The sequence below is a fragment of the Urocitellus parryii genome, chromosome 1, assembly GCF_045843805.1.
Source record: "Urocitellus parryii isolate mUroPar1 chromosome 1, mUroPar1.hap1, whole genome shotgun sequence".
NCBI classification, from domain to species: Eukaryota; Metazoa; Chordata; class Mammalia; order Rodentia; family Sciuridae; genus Urocitellus; species Urocitellus parryii.
The window spans coordinates 132,991,522-133,009,507 of record NC_135531.1 but is presented as its reverse complement, the minus strand read 5'-3'; the positions used below and the strand labels follow the sequence as shown (position 1 = coordinate 133,009,507).

Here is a 17,986-nt window from a genome sequence, read left to right as displayed (position 1 = left end):
ATTTTGATTCTTTCATTTTTACCAAGGAGTGGAATAGTTGGGTTACAAGGTGATTCCATTCCTAGTAATTTGAAGAACTTCCATTTTGATTTCATAGCTGTTGTACTAATTTGCAGTCCCACCAACAGTGTATATTTGCTTCATTATGCTCATGTTCTCACCAGCATTTAGTTTTCTGATGACTGGAAGTCTAACTAGAATGAGACCTCAATATTGTGTTTTTTTTTTCCAGGGGGGGTTGCTGGGGATTGAAACCAGGGCCTCATACACACTAGGGAAGCACTTTACCAATGAGCCATATTCCCAACCCCTCAATATAGTTTTTATTTGCATTTCTCTGATGGCTAAGGATGGGGAACATTTTTTCCATATATTTGTGGTTTCTTTTAAAACATATCCATGAGTTAAAATGAACTAAAGTTCATTTTAACTCTGGATGGGTTTTGTGGATCTGTGTGTGTTGCCTGGGTATGTGGAGAGAGAGTGGACTAGGCTCGAGTGACTGCAGCCTGAAGTATGCTGAATTCCCTACAGGTAGAAATTAAATCTTATAAATCCTAATCTTTATCCCCCCTATTCTGTAAAGGACAGTGATTCTCTGCTAGTTCACATGACAAACAGGCAGTAACAAGGCCAGAAAAAAACCTGTTCTCAGTTTAGATTCTGAGCTACTTCCACAGCCACCTACATCACTTTCTGGCCATCCCATGTCCTGATTATTCATTGAGAACAATTAGAATCATAGATGGAAAACATATGTCTCTGAAATTTGCATGTAAGCTGTGATTGATATTTTATTTTATAAATTATGGGGACATTCAAGCAGAGATGTGGAGGGAGCTCCATCTGGATTCAAAAATTTGGAGAACTCAGAGATGGAGTTTCATGAAAGATATAAGGAATTTAGTAGTAGTTAGTTTTCAGAATTCATGGCAAGTTACAAAAGCTTGTGCCCAATATTACCCTAATCATTTAAATAAAATGAAGGAATTAATAAGAGAAACTTTTCTCATTAATGAAAGAAATGCCCCCAGAGCCCATGGTGATTATCCTTCTGAGGTGTAGGTTTGCCAGAACCTGGGTCCTGCCACCAGCAGTTTCCCAGGTAATTGGAGAGATCAAGCATTAGGAGAACAGGTGCTATTAGGAGAAACAAGAGAGACCATATGTTGAGATTTGTAGAAGGCTTAGTGGGCTCCATGGACATCAGGAGTAATGAGGTCTCAGAGTTTGGAGATGGAAGAGAGACAGTATAAGGCATCAAGGAGGATGGTCAGGATTAGGGTCTGGTGGTGGGGAGGTGATAGTGAAGCACAGGATGTGGCACATGAGAGTGAAAGTGGTCAGCTGGTACAGGCATCTGCTGAAGTTGGTTCCTGTGGAGATGCCCTCAGGGCAGCTGGACACACCTATTAACAGGGAGGAGGCCAATCTTAGTGTGCAAGTGATGCAGGGAACACTGGTGAGTTGGAATGGGGACATTCAAGCAGAGATGTGGAGGGAGCTCTTAATATCTATGAAAATCAGGGATCATAGAGGCTGACCTCTGACAAGTACTTCCCAAATCCTGTGAAGCATGCCTTCTTGGAGTGTAAAGGCCACGGTGACCATTTCTTCTCTCCTGAGCACCCCTGCAGGTTTTAGCCCTCCATCACCTCCAGGATGCCATGATCTTCTGAGTAAGTATGTACTGTACTTTTTGGTTTATCTCATGAAAAGCAAAATAAATACAGGCTCCTCATAACTAATCAAGCAATAGGAAAGAATAGAAGAAAAGAAAACAAAATTCTTTGGGGGGAAACAGGCAGGTATGAGGTGAGATGTGTTCATCAACACGAGGAGGCCAACATGGGCCTCTGAGGATTCTGGCTCCTTCAAGTATCTCCCAGTGTGACTCTCACATACCTGAAGATAGTCAGTTCTGCTCAGTACCCATGACAATAGAGCACAAAGCAAAGATGAGAAGCCCAAATCTGCCACTGTGTGGATGACTAGTATTCATGCCTGATCTTTTCCTACTCTGCTGAGGGAAGGGAGCTTGAAGCCCTGATTAGTTATGAGAAAAAGAGGAGGTGAGTGTCATAGACTTTGAGTGACTTAGCTCCCAGCATTTCTTCATGGGCAAATGACCCACATTCATACCTTCTTATTACATAAGGATCTGCAGGTAATCCATAGTTCTGGTGCTATCCAAAATGTCAAATACCAGACTATCCCTGCTAGAGCTTCTAGGAAAATGGCATCTTCAAGGATAGGCCATGAGTGGTCTGAGTATCTTTTGCATCTGCATTCTGTGTCCATTCATTAGTCCCATCCTGCCTCCAGACAATTTTACCTGATCCTCAATCCACAAAGAGACCCTGTAGTGCCCATTCTAAATCATTTCAAGGGTGAGATCTCCACTTATTCCAGGGGGAAGATGAGTATTGAGTCTGAGGTCACTTGAGTCAGTGGCCTCTGAATGACCCAAAACCCTGAGTGTGAATGCTGTGGTCACTGAGAAGCAAGGTTGTTGAACTCTCCTCTCTTACCTTCCTGTGCCTGCTCTAGGACCTGGGCCTCTTTGCTCATGTAGACAGCACACAGAGAGCAGGACACAGAAACTGCCCTGTTAGTCTCATAAGGCAGGGACTGAAATTTGCAAGAAGTTGACAGCAGCTCTCCTCAGGCCTCACAGGGAAGCTGACGTCTTAGAAGATGAATTATTTTGTTTTGAAGAGAAGAGAGTTCCCTGGCTTTTGTTCAAGGCTTCCATTAATAGCTAAGACAAGAATGTGAAAGCAACTCCAATTTCTTCCTCTTCTCCAAAACTCATTGATTTCCAGGAATGTGAAAGCAAAAGGCATGTTGGCCACTAGGGGGGCTCACACTACTTGTCATTGAACATGTGAGTCAGAGAGAGAAGAGGGGGCAGAAACCATGGGAGCAGGACTGGGGCTTCCAGCGACTAGAGAGTCATTGCTCAAGTCTGGGCAGTGCAGGGCAGTGGCTGTGAGCCTGCTTTTTCTCACATTGCACAGCCCCTGGGTTCTGTCCCCTCCACAGTGAGCGTGGGACTGGCCTAACTTTACTCTCCATTTCTGCTTCTCTTCACCCAGTTTGGAGGGAGACAAGGAAGGGAATTGGAAACTTCTCTGGACTCTCTGAAAGTAACATAATTGCTTTTCCCCCAACATCCTGGCATTTCCCTTTGATAGGAGACCTCCTCCACTCTTTGGTGGAAATAACATACTTCTTCAGCCAGTGCTTCTGTGCCAAACTCGGGACTTCTATTCCTTGGTCCCCCTAATCTGTCTAATAAACCCTAGACTCCTATGTAATTAAAATCCCCCCACTACCCCAGCTCAGTCCCTTCTCCCACTGGGATATCTGCTAAAGGGACACATATCTGTTTCTCTCCTCTTTCATGCACAAATCATCTCCATTTTGAAGATGGTAGGGAGAAGTAGGCAGGAAGGGACACACTCAGGTGGCAGATATGATCCTGCTGAGGCTGCTGTGTGGTGAATTTTGTTCATATACATGGACTATGTGGGTTCACATAGATGTCCCTACTGGGGTATGAGGGACAGGCACAGCCCAGACCTGTAGGCTTCATTCCCGCTTCTCATTGTGTGCACATCATGGAACCACCTAGACCTTTTTGACTGAGTTCCTTTACCTAAGAAGACCCATATCCAGCTCTTATTATCACAATAAAATGATTGCATTTTATTGGAACATCTCTACTACTGCCATTTTCATTTCCTCATGAAAGGAAAAATCAATAGTAGTGACACTGGTTTCAAAATCTCTCAGCCACACAGGGTTGCATAGCTTATTATTAACCTTTGCAGTCTCCGCCTCAAATTTCAGAAAACAGATTCACTTTTTTCTTTTTTCAAAACCTCATTTTTTCCCAGGAATCAGAGAGTGAAAGGTACTGTGGCCTCTAGGGGCTCATACTACTTGTTGCTGAACAGATGATTCAGAGATACAGGAATATGTGGAAAAAAATGGGGCAGGAAGTGGGCTTCCAGAGACCAGAGAGTCGTATCATGCAAACATTCAGAATGTGCAGGAGCTTTCAGTAGGCAGAAATTGTTCTAAGGCCCCTGTGCCAAGATACAGTGTTTGTGCAATGTCTGTGTGAGCCTGCTTTTTCTGTTTGTGCTCAGCCCCTGTGGTCTGACTTCCTCCACAGTGAGCACAGGACTAGCTGAGATCTTCTCTCTATTCTTCATGCTCTTCACCAGGTTTGGAGGAAGAATTTGCCAGTAGGTATTAGGGGATCAATGAAGAGAACTGGAGAAGTGCCTGGACCAGCAGGATGCAACATTGTCCTTCTCTTCCAACTCTGCATTGACCTTTGCTAGAATACTGTCTTCTATACCTGGTGGAAATATTCCAGAGTTTTCAGATCTTCTATACTATGCTCAAGATATCCAGTCTCTAATCCCACTCAGAAATTCAATGCATCTAATAAAGAACTCCAGACTCTTAGGAAATTGGAATCTTCCCCACCCCTTCCTTGGCTCACAACCTACTCCCACTGACACACCTACAGCAGGGACTAGAGTGAGCTCCCAGCCCTCATTTTAGCTACAAAGTCATATATTATAGGTTATAGGTGTCAGAGGGGAAGGAAACTACAAAAGGCAGGAAAAGACACACTCAGGTGGGATGATTACAGTCTTTCTGATGGTTACTGTGTGGTAAATGCTCTTCATATAAAAGAGACAAGGGATTTTCACAGTCTTCCCATTTGGGCCCTGAGGGATAGAGATAGATCAAACCTAGATGCTGCTTAATCTCCTCCTGCAATATTCTGAAAATTGTGGAGCAACCTGACTCTGTTTTGATTGAGTTCATCTTACTGAGGAAGACCCATGTCCAGATAAACATCTTCTTGCAGTGTGCTGCTAGTTGGCAGTTTTTTACTCACAGGTCGAATCAAGGATGGCAAAGCCAATTTTAAAACCCCTTAGCCACATCAGTGTTCATAACTCATTATCCACATTTGCAATCTTTCCCCAAAGCTCAGAAAACAGACTCAGTCTCCACCTTGTTACTGTCACATAACTCCAGCCCTGTGGTCCCTTGCCTGACCATATACTTTCCTATTGATTCTACATTAGAATAAGGAGATGAAATCCACTGAGAAGTCAAAGGCCTGTCTAGGATCAGATGTCCATTCATGCCCCCACTGGGGACTCAGGCCTCTACCTTCTCATCCTTTCTGGTGACTCATTCAGTCTAGCACAAGTTCAAAACCTCAGTGTCATTTGAACCTGATGATGGGGGAATTTCAGAGCCTGGTACCTAGTGCAGATTCCAAGCAATAGGGAAACTACTAATGTGCTGGGCTGAGCATTCAGGTAGCTGCACTGAGCAGGAAGGAGGATGGATGGGGCACCCAGAGGGTGGAAGACAGGGTCCTGTGGACAGTGTATCTTGGTCATGGAGGTCTTATCAATATGTGGTGCTAGAGAGGAGGCTTAGGAGTTGCAGCCATGGGAAGGACTCTCCCAACAGCAAGAATAACGTGTATGAAATGTGGGGCACTCAGGAATGCAGTTATCCCAGAAGCTAGGTAGGATGAACCCTGTGGATGGAACAGAAGGTTCAGGGACAGTTAGGTGGTAATCAGACCACCTTTGGTCCATGGACAATGATCAGAGTTTCATACTTTATCCTGCTACCCTATCTTGCTCTGGTAATCATGGCATTTTCCCAGTCATGTTAATTATCAGCATTCATCCCCATGGTCAGACCTATTAGTGGTCAGGCCTGCCCCTCTTAAAGTAGACATTAGCCAGGAAAGTGACAATCAATTATATGGAGTGGAAGAGTGTAAGCTGGTTATAGAGAGTCTTTCCTGAACTGTGAGAAGTCAGAGGCCAAAAAGAATCACAAATTAACAGCCAGGTATTCTGGAGTGGACAAATGCCTTGACCTGTGGGATGATCAGGGGAGCTCCATTGTAGAGAGCGATTATGCCCCTGAGTTGAGTGGTATGGGAGGGAGCAAATGAAGCTAGTCAGGGACAACAACCACTAGGAGGAACTTTGTGGTTAGTGCCTGCAGCTATCCAAAGGGCCTGACCACACATTGTCCAGATGTCAACATCTCAGAGGACATGGGCTCCAGGAGGTGAGAAAGAAAGTCTAGGCCCAGAATGTCTGCATCCTGGGCTAAACTTTCATAGCCCCTGGGCAGAGCTAAGACATCCTGGACTTGGATTCAGGCTAGAATTGAATGGTTTCTACTCCTACTGGAAGGCAAAAGTGGAAACTGAATGGTTGTATCCTGAAAATCAGTTATTTACAGGAATAGAAACTGAAACCTCACCCCATCAATGTTCCCCTCCCTGTGGAGCTGAGGCAGGCAGCCAGACTGAAATCTACAAACAGCCGAGCAGTGAGCAGGGGCAGCACAATAACTCTACTGTGAAGTGAAGAGAGAAAACCCAGGAAGACTGAACTCTCCTTTTTAGCTCCTCTCCTCTCCTTCTCTATTGGTTCTTCCTCAGAAGAATTCAGCTCTCCACAAGTGACTTCTGCCTTCTGGAGCCACCTGGGACTGGCAATTGCCTCTGTCTGAGGACAGCAACCTTTCCCCAGGGAGGCAGCGATATCCCAGGAGAACTTCTGACATCTCCTCACAGCCACCTCTCTGAAGCAGGTAAGAGAATGTCTCCTAAGTGCAGCTTGCTAATAACTCTACTCATAGAATGACATTAAAGGTGGATCCTTTACATCAGAGCAAGAGAGTTTCAAATCAGGCTTACTACACTCAGGGTGTGTTCATAGCTCCTCTCTGACATCCTTCAGGTGCTACATAGCACTCTAATATATATTTTTTTGTGCTTCCAAAACATCCAGTGTGGAAGTAATATGCTTCTCTCTTACCTACATACTCCTACTGTTTTTGTTCTTCTGATATGGACCAATTTTTTTTAGGAAGAAGATGGGATATGCCCTCCACATTTTCTAGAGCCTAAGCTGGAAATGTTCCCTGTGAGGTCAGACTCCCAGGATCTGAATTGGCCACAGGCAATATCTGACAGAGCCTGAAATTATGACATCCTATGTTTTCCTTACCTGGATCATTCAGGGAATTAGTATCTGAGGTTGAATTTTGAGCATGATGTATCAGAGTGACCTTTTTGCCTGACTCAATTCAAATATTTTATCTTCATGGAGAAACTAGCTCTGTTGCTGGGCTCCAACTCATTCCTGATAGACTTTTCCTAGAGCATTCTAGGTATAGTACTGCACCCATTGATCCTGGAGAGGTTTGCCACCCTTTTCTGGAATAAATTAGCACATTGATATTTCCTTAGTCTTTCCTGATGATGATGAAATAAACAATAAAACAAGGGTTTGGACCCATATAGGATCTATGTTTAAAAACTATTTGGTGCTTCAGATCCATTCTAGTCCAGTCCACATATCTTGGATTCCCTTTGATAAGGGCTCAGGGTAGTTGAAAGAAGCTTAAACTACATAGAACCCTGCATAGGAAATCCACAAAAAGCCTTCTTTCTTTATTTTTTTCAATTAAGTCATAAAATGTATTTTGTGGGTCGCACCAACATTAAAGTAGTGGAATAGAATTCAATAAAATACCATTCAACGGAATATAATAGAATAGACTAAAGATTAAAAAAAAAGGAAATCATGTGACTTGATCTTCATTTAGGTCTTTGCCTGTGATTGAACATGTGTGCCCGATTATCATGTGAAATGCATCTCTTACAGTGGATTTAAGTCAGAAGACTTTAAAGATGCTACTCACAGGGTTTTGTTCTTCTTTTTAAGCCTAGCTGTTTTTCCTCTAATTTAACCTCCTTGTTGGGCTCCCTTTGGAAGCCAGAATAGTCTGCTCCCCTTCCTTAGGTCAGAGGTATAATTTGGGATGGGCCATCGAGGAAGGGAGTATAGGGGCTACGAGAGTATACTCTGATAGACTTTCTGCAAATGCCAATTTTCAGCACTGTGAGCCCCAGAGTCTTAAAGCTGTCCCATACTAACCCTCAATACTGACTCTCCCTGGAGGATCCTGCAACCTCACCCAGAGTTATCCAGGTCTTTCCCTGGTCTCTTTGATACATGGACCTCAGCAGAGCACTTTTTACAAAGGCCCTTGGTACTTGATCTCATCTGGGTCTACTATACAGTTGTGACCAGCATCAGGGTGCAGGGCAATGGACCAGGGAATCAGGCATTGAGGGCAAATAATCTGGATGTTGGGTCCAGAGCTATAGGGTCATAGATACCTTTTCTCACAGAGCCCAGAAGTAAGTGCTCAGTTGAGGAGACAGGTTGGAAGGGCCTGACTTAAGTAAGATTTGGTTACATAAATATTCTCAAAAAGTGTAGGAGTAATGCCTACTTCCCCCATTCTTGTTATACAGGTCAATACCTTGTCTCAGCCCCTCCCCGTAGGAGAGCAATTGCCAGAGGTGTGTGGGGAACAGGCTTTAGTTCTTCAGCTGACAGATTTAAAGAAGGAGAATTAATTGTCCTGTCAATTAGTAATGAGAGATTTATAAAATATATTTCTTTTCATTAGATAGAAATGGATCAAATACCTAGTAGGTACCAGAGGCATTGGGTAAATAATCTAGAGGAATTATTTTATTGGAAGTGACAAGAATGTATTAGTATGATAATAAGCATGAACGGATACTTCCCAAATCTTCTTTTTTTCAATTCCAATTTATCATTATTATTTTATTGTGGGAAAACAGAACCCACTCAATCAGGATTTAAGAACTATATTCACTCTCTTGGGCTTCTATCTCTTAGGTCTTGGGAAGAGGTGTGGTGACTTTCAAGGTAGAAAATACTATATGGAGGAGATGATCTACTCTTCATTTCCCTAAGTATTAATGTCCTCTAAAAAGACATTTTTCAGTTGATGAAGGCAGAGTCTGAATAAAGAAAGCCCCACTCTGGTTTCTGGAAGCAGATTTTGCTCTGTGTCATTCCCTGACCTCTGATGAGTCCCGAATCCTGAGCATATATCTGTGTGTAAAGGTTGTTCTTTTGTTCTGTCTCATTAATGCCTCTTGAAATCTTCTTCCCCTACTTGGTAGGGATTTTTTTTAGGAATTCTCTAGATCCTCTGCTGCTGTACCACAAAAGCAGCCAGAGACTACGTGTAAGCAAATGGGAATGATTGTATCCCCAGTTTTACTGATGGACACTGAAGTCTGAATTTCACATATTTTAAATTTGTCACAAAATATTGTTCTTCTTTTGATTTTTTCCCCAGTCATTTAAAAATGCAAAGCCTATTCAGGGATGTGGTCCATTACCTGTCTTAGTCCATTTTCTATTGCTCCAATGGAGAATATCTGAGATTGGGCAATTTATAAGGAAAAGAGATTTAGTTGTCTCACTGTTCTGTAGTCTGGGAAATTCAAGATCAGATAGCCACATCTGGTGTGCCACTTCTTGTTGGTGGGGAGTCTCTGCAGTCTCAATGAGGTAGAAGACATCACATGGTGGGAAAGACACCTACTTTCAAGCAAGTTGACATACCAGGTTCTTTCACTTGATCTATCAGGAGAGAATTCAAAGTGATATAGATCCATATATAAGGTTTGATCATTTGTAGACCAATCAGGGGGAATGATTCAGGGGATGCTCATTTCTTTCCATCCTTTCTGGATTACTAGCCCCAAAGGATCCCTAACATTAATATTAAGACTTTCTAAGATCCCTAATCTAAGATCTACAGAGCCTGATCCAGGGACAGAAAATTCCTTGCACACAACCTGGAACTCACACAGAATATTTTTTCCCTGGGTTCATGACTGTGGTGAGGTCTGTAATGGACACCTAGTATCTCTCTGATTATTTCATTAGGTACCTCCCTCTCCTAAACCTCCTAGAATAGGCTCCAATTAGTGGGTACACTGTTGGAATTTCCTTTACAATTATATATCAATGATGGTATGATAGGAAGAGACAGAAGCTAATTTCTATTCTCTCCCAACATTGTTAAAGGTGAATTCAAGTAGTTGCAAATGCAATTGTTATAACCAAATCAGTGACCTCAAGGGAAGTACCTCAGCATCAATAATCATTACCTCAGGGAGCTAGATTTCTATTAAATATGATTATCTTTGCCAGACAGAAAAATAGAATCACATTCAGAAGTTCAATTTTTGAATCCATCACACACCTTCTATGTAATTCAAGATTTGTTATTTATTTATAATTCTCTGTTTCTTCAAACAGAGTCAAGGTTGAAGATTAGGATTTGAGGAAGATTAAATGAGACAAGGCATGAAAAAGACTCCGCACTGACAGATTCACAAATATATCGCTTTCATACTGTGCGATTAAAGTTGGAGGGAGAAAAAAGAACCAGAGGAAGTCTTTATCAGAGAGTATAAGACAACCAAAGAGCCTTCACCAAGAGGACTCTAACATACTGTGGATCCTGCTATGAAATATTCACATGAATCCTGAGAGCAGGTAGCATGATTTCCTCAAAACACAAGGCAGAAAACTGGGATTTTAGGAACTTGTCTATGTTGCAAAGATCTGAGCTGATCCTCAAGGGATTCTCAGATTATTTCATCCATGGGGAAGGTGCATGTAGACCTTGGAGCTGGAAAATCAGCAACTAGAAGAATATGGAGAGTATTGTTGTGCTGCAGGTAGGGACTACCCCAGGAGAAGAGCAAGGACAGTGGTATCTTCAGGAAAGTTGTGAAGAGCAAGATACAGCACCATGAAACCTACTTGTGTTCATGTTATGAAATTTATCCTACTGAAAGAATAGCAGGCCTTCTGGGACAGAAACCTGACTACACCAGTTGTGAGTACCATATAGGACCTCAGAAGCTTCAGGGGACCCCACTGGTGGGCCAGCTAGGGAGCACCTTATAGGTCAGGAAGATTCTATGAGACACAAAAAAGCAACTCTGCAGCTAAAGAAATGGTCTTGAATTTCAAAAATTTCATATTCATGCACAAAGAGGTGATTAAGTACTTTTAAGAAAAGTACCATAGCAATCACAGATAAATGTAGGATTATGAAAGTCCATCAGCCAAGAAAAGTCTATGTGTTATAATCTTGAGTCGAATCCACTGGATAATTCCAACTAATTGTCTTTATAATCCTGTTCCACAAATGCTTTCAATCTCATTGCAAGAATTAAGCTAATAAGAGAAACATGTTCATATAATGTCTTGAATATGTATATGAATAACACTATCAACAGTTATACATAGAAATATAAAAATTTAAGTGCTGACTTAAAATCAGTAGATTATTCATAAAGTTGTTCTGACTTGTCTGTTGAAGCTGTAGTTATTGGTGAACATTATCTCAGTTTTTTAAGAAACACAATACTGCCAGAAAAAGAAAAAAATCACTTTTAATAGGATTATTAACAATAATTGAACTGTTCTTGATGAAAAAAGATAACCCCAGGGAGGACTAGCACATCTTTATCAGTGAATTACTCACTATGGAAAGCTGGTCTTACCGGCATTTCCAGTCTCTTCCCACAAAATGGGGCAGAATAAGAATGTGTGCTCCCACCTCAATGACTTGCCTGACATTCTGCTGCTCAAGTTCATTGGGTCACAGTCCTGATTTGGGGCTAACCATTGACACATAAGCCCCAAGCAATCTTAGGAACTCCATAATCCCTAAGAATGTGTAAATTTCCTTAATGTATACTTTGCTTGCTCTGTTTGTAATTGAAATTCTTTGCTATCTCTTTTGTTGTATATCTGAAACCCTGGGAATGAGATGTGAACTCTCTTGATTCCTGTGTCACACTGTGTCTAACTCCCTCTATTCTATTTCTGCAGGTGGCTCCACTACTCACAAATATGGCAAAAGCCCCCATGTCCTGTTACACTCCATTGTCTACATCCTTCACTTCTGTTGTGTCATACCATACAGGCTGGAACATTTTAACTGAAGAGATGAGCAGAAATATTGAGAAGTCCTTGAAAGAAGGAAAGCTGTTGGAAGTGGTCTCTGTGTTCAGGAGGACTGTAGAGACAGTGTCCAGAAACCAAGTACACATTGCTGTGACTGGGGAGTCAGGCAATGGTATGTCATCCTTCATCAATGCATTGCGAGTCCTGGGACATGAGGAGAAGGCCTCCGCTCCCATAGGGGTGGTGACAACCACCCAGACAAGAGGAAGCTATTCTTCTTTCCACTTTCCCAATGTGGTGCTGTGGGACCTGCCTGGCTTGGGGACTACTGCTCAAAGTCTGGAGAACTATCTGAATGAGATGCAATTCAGCCAATATGACCTCGTTATCATCATTGCATCTGAGCAGTTCAGCATGAATCATGTAAAGCTTGCCAAAGCCATTGAGGGGATGGGAAAGAGGTTCTATGTTGTCTGGACTAAGCTGGACAGGGATTTCAGCACAAGTGCTCTCTTAAATGAAAAGATATTGCAGAATATCCAAGAGAATATCAAGGAAAATCTTCAGAAGGAGGGTGTGTGGGAACCCCCCATATTCCTTGTATCTAACCTTGACCCTTTATTGCATGACTTCCCAAAGCTTAGGAATACATTGAAAATAGACCTCTCTAACATCAGGTGCCATGGTCCCTTAGTCATGCTTTCCCACATTTGTGAGAAGATCATTAATGATAAAGTGAACTCCTTGAAGGGGAGATTATCCACAGAGCATGTGGAGGATATTCTTGGCATCAGGGATGCTGATGACTTGGGGGAGTGTCTGGAAGCCTACCGATTGCTCTTTGGTGTGGATGATGCATCACTTCAGCAGGTGGCTCATAGTATGGGGACATGGGCTTTTGAGTACATGACCATCATGAAGTCCCAGGATTTGCACACTCTCTGTGGAGGTGACTGGAAAATGAAATTCATGACTTGCTTAATCATGAGGGCATTCCTAACACTTTTTAGATATATACCATTCTTAGGTAATCCTGTCATCCACCACTTCAGATTCATGAGACATAGGCGCATCCTTGAGTTAGTTGCTCAGGACACCAAGAACATCCTGATGAAGATTCTGAAAGAATGTATGCTCTCCACCTGATATCAATTTTGGGAATAGTCTAGCTGGCTCATTCTTAGGTAGAATTAACTTGCTTCAGGATACCATTCTCAGTTTGATCTCTCTCCACTAAGAGAATCAAGTTATTTCCACTAGGAATCAAGAGATTCAACTGAACACTTTCTATTTCCTTTAAGGTTTATAATTCTTTGAAAGGAGTTAAGAAAATCACTTATCTTCCTTTCTCTAATCCTAATATATTCTTCTTTTGAGGAACAAGTATTGTTGAAATCATTAATGAAGTTTCCTGGGTTCAGTATATAAAAATTTTGATAGTAATTGTTAATGGTGATATAGATCTAAATTAATCTGTTTTTCCACTAAAGCCTTAAAGTTAATGAGTGAAAATTGTGGAGTAAACATTCTACCGGAAACTCCCCAGAATGTAAAAAGTATATGTATTTTCAGGGGAAATAGAGAAACTGCATACTTGATGTTCAGGGCTATGTAGCAATGGAAATGAAATCACATTCTAGGTTGTGTGGAAGCAACCAGACTAGTCTTACATGTGTTAATGAAAAAGAAACTCAAGCAAGATCAGGATGCTGGCATCAGAAGAAATTTTTCATATTTTGTATAAAATTAACAACTCAATTTGAGAAACACTTTAATTCAATGAGTCAAACATGGAAATTTTAAGTATAGGTGAAATATTTAAGAGATGTTGAGATGGAATAAACTTTTCTGACACAGAATTTTTGGAGGTAAACATGTAGTCCTAAGTTATAATATGAATGAGATGAGACAAATTGAGTTATGTGGTACTCACAGCAAACTATAAAGGTACAATGGTATGAGGATGGCCTTAGGCCTGAGCCTAAGCAACTCCATTTTAAAAACTCCAGTTTGAAACCTGTAGTCTCACCAGACATGCCTAATGGAGCCCTCCAGTATGGCTCTTAGGCACAAACAAGTCATTTCTCCCCACCCTGATAAACTCAAGTGAAGCCTCTGGCAGGCTGTCTTTGCCCAATAAGAGGGAAAAGCGCTGAATAAGAGAGAAAGGTGAAAAGATCAGGATGGGGACCACCAGATGAGATGTTTTAACCCCAGGGTAAATGATGTCACTGAGAGAGAGATTCAGTGGCAGTAGATAAGGGGTCAAAAGCCCCCAAATTTAGTATAAATAATAGAGCAAGTGAACAGATATTCAGCCAGCTGACAATAATGCTCTCACACTGAGAGCCTGATAAGGACCTGGACTGACATCCCAACACTTTTCTTCATTTGCTGATCCTCTGCATTTTCCTCACCACTCTCAAACTCTACAGCCAGATATTGACTCTGGTGAGAGCCACAACTTCTCCCTAGACCCTCTCCTTAGCTGGCTGTCAGTTCCACCCCAGGAGAAGTCTGCCTTTGTTCCTGACCTGGGTGAGTGTGCATCTGCTGGACTTAAAGCCTAAGGCTTGAGACTTTTAATCTGACACTTGAACTTGGCATGCAGAGGGAATGTCTGTCATTATCCTGTCATGATTAAGTGTGTTTGCAGTGCTTAGAATTAATCTAGAATTGTTAGCTGTGAATTGATGATGTCTATTGCAGTGCCTAGCATTAAGAATTATCATTGTCTTGATTAAGAACCTATAGAATAAAAATTGTATTGAGTGATTTGAGTGAATAAAGCATTTACTAGGGCAGAAGTGCGTGGACATTCTTTATTTCTCCCCCTTGGACTACATAAGTCACACCTTTTGACCACTGTGACAAATGGGGGCTGGAGTTTTAGCTCAGTGGCAGAGTGCTTGCATCGCACATGTGAGACACTGGGTTCGATTTTCAGGACCAAATAAAAATAAATAAACAAAATAAAGATGTGTCCCTCTATAACTAAAAAGAAATTTATAAAAAAGGTACAATAGACTAACATCCCTCAGTGAGTTCAGAGTCCATTGTTAGTTGGCACAATGAAGTGGAGAGAAGTGATGGAAACAGGCTTCATCTCAGTATTCATGTCTCCTCAGCCTGCCTTTCTCTCAACTTCCTTTTTAATTAACAAGTCTCAGGATGATCTTTTTAAAAGATATATGTTATTCTCATGCAGAAGGCAGTTTGAGTGATTTCATTCTAAATATTTTTCATACATTCTGAAAGTACTGAAGGCAGAAACTATTTTCATTACCACCACTTTCTCTGGTGCAGACATGCTGGGGCTATCAATCAGAAGCTTGTCTATCATATGTAGGTAAATGTGGAGGTCTTAGAAAAAGTTTCACTACAATCTCAGTAGAAGGTGAAACACTTTTGCTCCACAGCTCAGAACATCTGTTTCTCACAATCTCCAACTGGTGATGCTAGAAACACAGTGCCAAAGTTTATTCTTTTAGATTTCTTGATTCAATTTAATTTTTAGAAGGCATGCTAATTTTCTCTATCACTAAACTCGTGTAAGTTTTTGCCATAAATTTAATAGTGAAAATGGTACTCAGTATGCTGTAATATTGTGCCTTTTTGAGAAGTCGACTATTTGATTGATCCTCTCAACTTTGTAGAAAGAGAGAAAGGAGAAAAAATTCTGAGGTCTGTGAGTCACAAAATATCTCTCTGTTTCAATCCAGTGATAGGGCTTATTTTCATATAAGTTTGCATTTATCTTGCTCCCAGGGTAAGGCCTGGGACTGGAACCTCATCTCTCAGAGCATGCTCATGGTCTTAGGGGGCCACTGTTGCACCCAACCTGTGTTGAGGGATGATGTGAAGGGATTATGATAGGGACTTTGTGAGTGGCCTGTGGGGACCAGCTAGCTGGATGCCTCTCTGACGCATCCATTTAGGCCAAGAATTTCTGTAGGGCTGGTCATGGGGTTATCAGGATGAGAAGGAGAGTTTTATGGTTTGAGTGACAAAGAAATTGAGTTATCTCTTTGGAGCCCTTGTCAATCTCATCTAAAACGATTCTTCTAACTAAAGTACTGAATTAGAAGAAGAACCTATTGAGAATCTGGCTGTATTCTGGTAACCACTCTTCAACTCAGGAAATGAGGAGAAAAAGAAGAAAGAAGATGAAAGAGAAACACTGTGTTGGTTTTCTAGGAGTATTGTAACAAATTATCTCAGTACAGGTTACACAGTATAAATACTTTCTCACATTTCTAGATGCTTAAAGTTGCAGGATCAAACTGCTGGCAGGGTTGATTTCTCTTGAGGACTCTAAGCCATTTTTGAACATGGTAACCTTCTTACTGTGTGCTCACCTGTCCTTTCCTCTGTGTTTTTATAGTATTTAAATATTTTCTTTGGTTTAAAAGGACCAAGATTGTATATTCCATTTAACCTCAATTACCTCTTTAAAGGCCCTATCTCACATTTGTGGTCAGCGCTTGAACTTATAAATTTTGGGGCAGCATAATTAGATGAGAAGAAAAAAAATCTAAAAATACCTTTTAGTACTAGTTGTCCTTATGTAGAAGGGAATCATGTGTCTGTTAACATAGAATTGTGTCTCTGAGAAGACTGGAATATTGTTGTGAAGTACATGGAAAGACCTGGAGGGAACATCTAGTAGCTCAATGAAACCTTAAAATGTATGATCTGGGAAGTTGCTGCAAATACAAATGTGTTCTGACAGTTTTTTAACTTGTTGAGGCAGAAATGGAGGTCATAGTCACCAAGTCATAAGTGTACATTTGAGGCATAAGAGATAGGTCAGTCCTATATAAACCTGAAATACTAATGGAAATGAAAAAAAATATATTAAGAACAAGAGATCTTAGGCTACTTTGTTTTGCAATGCATTCTTTTCCTTTTGTGCAATATTTAAACCAAAACTCAAACACAAACAACAACAAAAAGACATGTTGAAGCAATTTCACTCCTTGGTGGCTTGCAGAATTTTATACACAGAAGAATACAAAGAAATGTGCATGGATGTTAATAGCAGCACTGATGTAAAGTGGGAATAAAATATTGTAAAGAGCTCCAAACTGAAATGTTCATTGATAGGAAATTCATAAATGAAATGTTATATATTCACAAAGTGGAAAACATGTCATAGAAATGATTGTAAATAAAAATAAATTAAAAAAATATATACACAAAATCTGAGGCTATAGCCTCAAAATGTTTTTGAAAAAGACTCTTTAACTATGAGTTAAAAGAAAACAAAATAAATTTGATTTTGTTGAATTTGTTTACTATGATTCTTTTGTGAATTCACTAATAGTTAAATGACATCTTTACAAATAGAAATTATGGTTTTATTATCATTTCTTGAACAGAAATGTCTCAAACACCACCTTCCATTTATTTGTTCTTCATTATTAATTTTAATATATAATAATGTAGAATTTATAGCCTTAACAAAACTTACTGCATGAGATGATACTGTCAATCAAAAGGCAGGGAACATTTGTTGTGAAGGATAATGTAGGCTTTGTGAAGCTTTTATGGATTTAAAATAGTTAAGGACAATGAATGAACTTGAGAAACTGACAGGTGGATTCTTTTTTTTTCAATTTTTCTTCATTTATTAAAAGGACCATATTTTTCTTATAATTTTAAGGTATTAAATTACTTTTTATGAGTTTTATTTTTTTATTTGTTTTAATTAGTTACACATGACAGTACAATGATCTTGACATATCATATATTTGAATCAGATGGGGTACAATTTCTCATTTTTCTGAGTGTACATGTTATAGAATCACATTGGTCATGCAGTCACGTATATACCCACAGCAATAATAATGTCTATTTTATTCTGCTGACCTTCCATTTTCCCCTTCCCCTCCCCTCCCCTCCCCTCCCCTCCCATTACTTCACTCTACCTAATCTAATGTGACACACTTCTTTTTATTTTTCCCTCACATCGTCATACATGTATTCTGTATAATGATGAGGGTCTCCTTCCATCTTCCATGCAATTCCCCTTCTCCCTTCCTTTCCCTCCCACCTCTCTTCCCTATCTAGAGGTAATCTTCTTCTCA

General features: G+C 40.7%; 1 protein-coding gene across 3 annotated transcripts; it reads left to right on the top strand.

Annotated features, from left to right (window-relative positions):
• The first annotated feature begins 6,399 nt into the window (after window positions 1-6,399).
• Window positions 6,400-14,703, top strand: LOC113176239 (immunity-related GTPase family M protein-like). Of its 3 annotated transcripts, none has more exons than XM_026380686.2 (3): window positions 6,400-6,663; window positions 10,233-10,472; window positions 11,823-14,703. In XM_026380686.2, the coding sequence occupies exon 3, from the start codon at window positions 11,844-11,846 to the stop codon at window positions 13,041-13,043; it is 1,200 nt and encodes a 399-aa protein (XP_026236471.2). In that variant the 5' UTR covers window positions 6,400-6,663; window positions 10,233-10,472; window positions 11,823-11,843; the 3' UTR covers window positions 13,044-14,703. The 3 variants fall into 3 exon arrangements, with proteins under 3 accessions (XP_026236471.2, XP_026236470.2, XP_026236472.2); XM_026380685.2 differs by having other exon boundaries at window positions 10,233-10,818; XM_026380687.2 differs by lacking the exon at window positions 10,233-10,472.
• The last annotated feature ends 3,283 nt before the right edge of the window (window positions 14,704-17,986 follow it).

Excerpts from the sequence above, each read along its gene's own strand:
- LOC113176239 (XM_026380687.2), top strand. The coding sequence starts at position 11,844 with ATGGCAAAAGCCCCCATGTCCTGTTACACTCCATTGTCTACATCCTTC.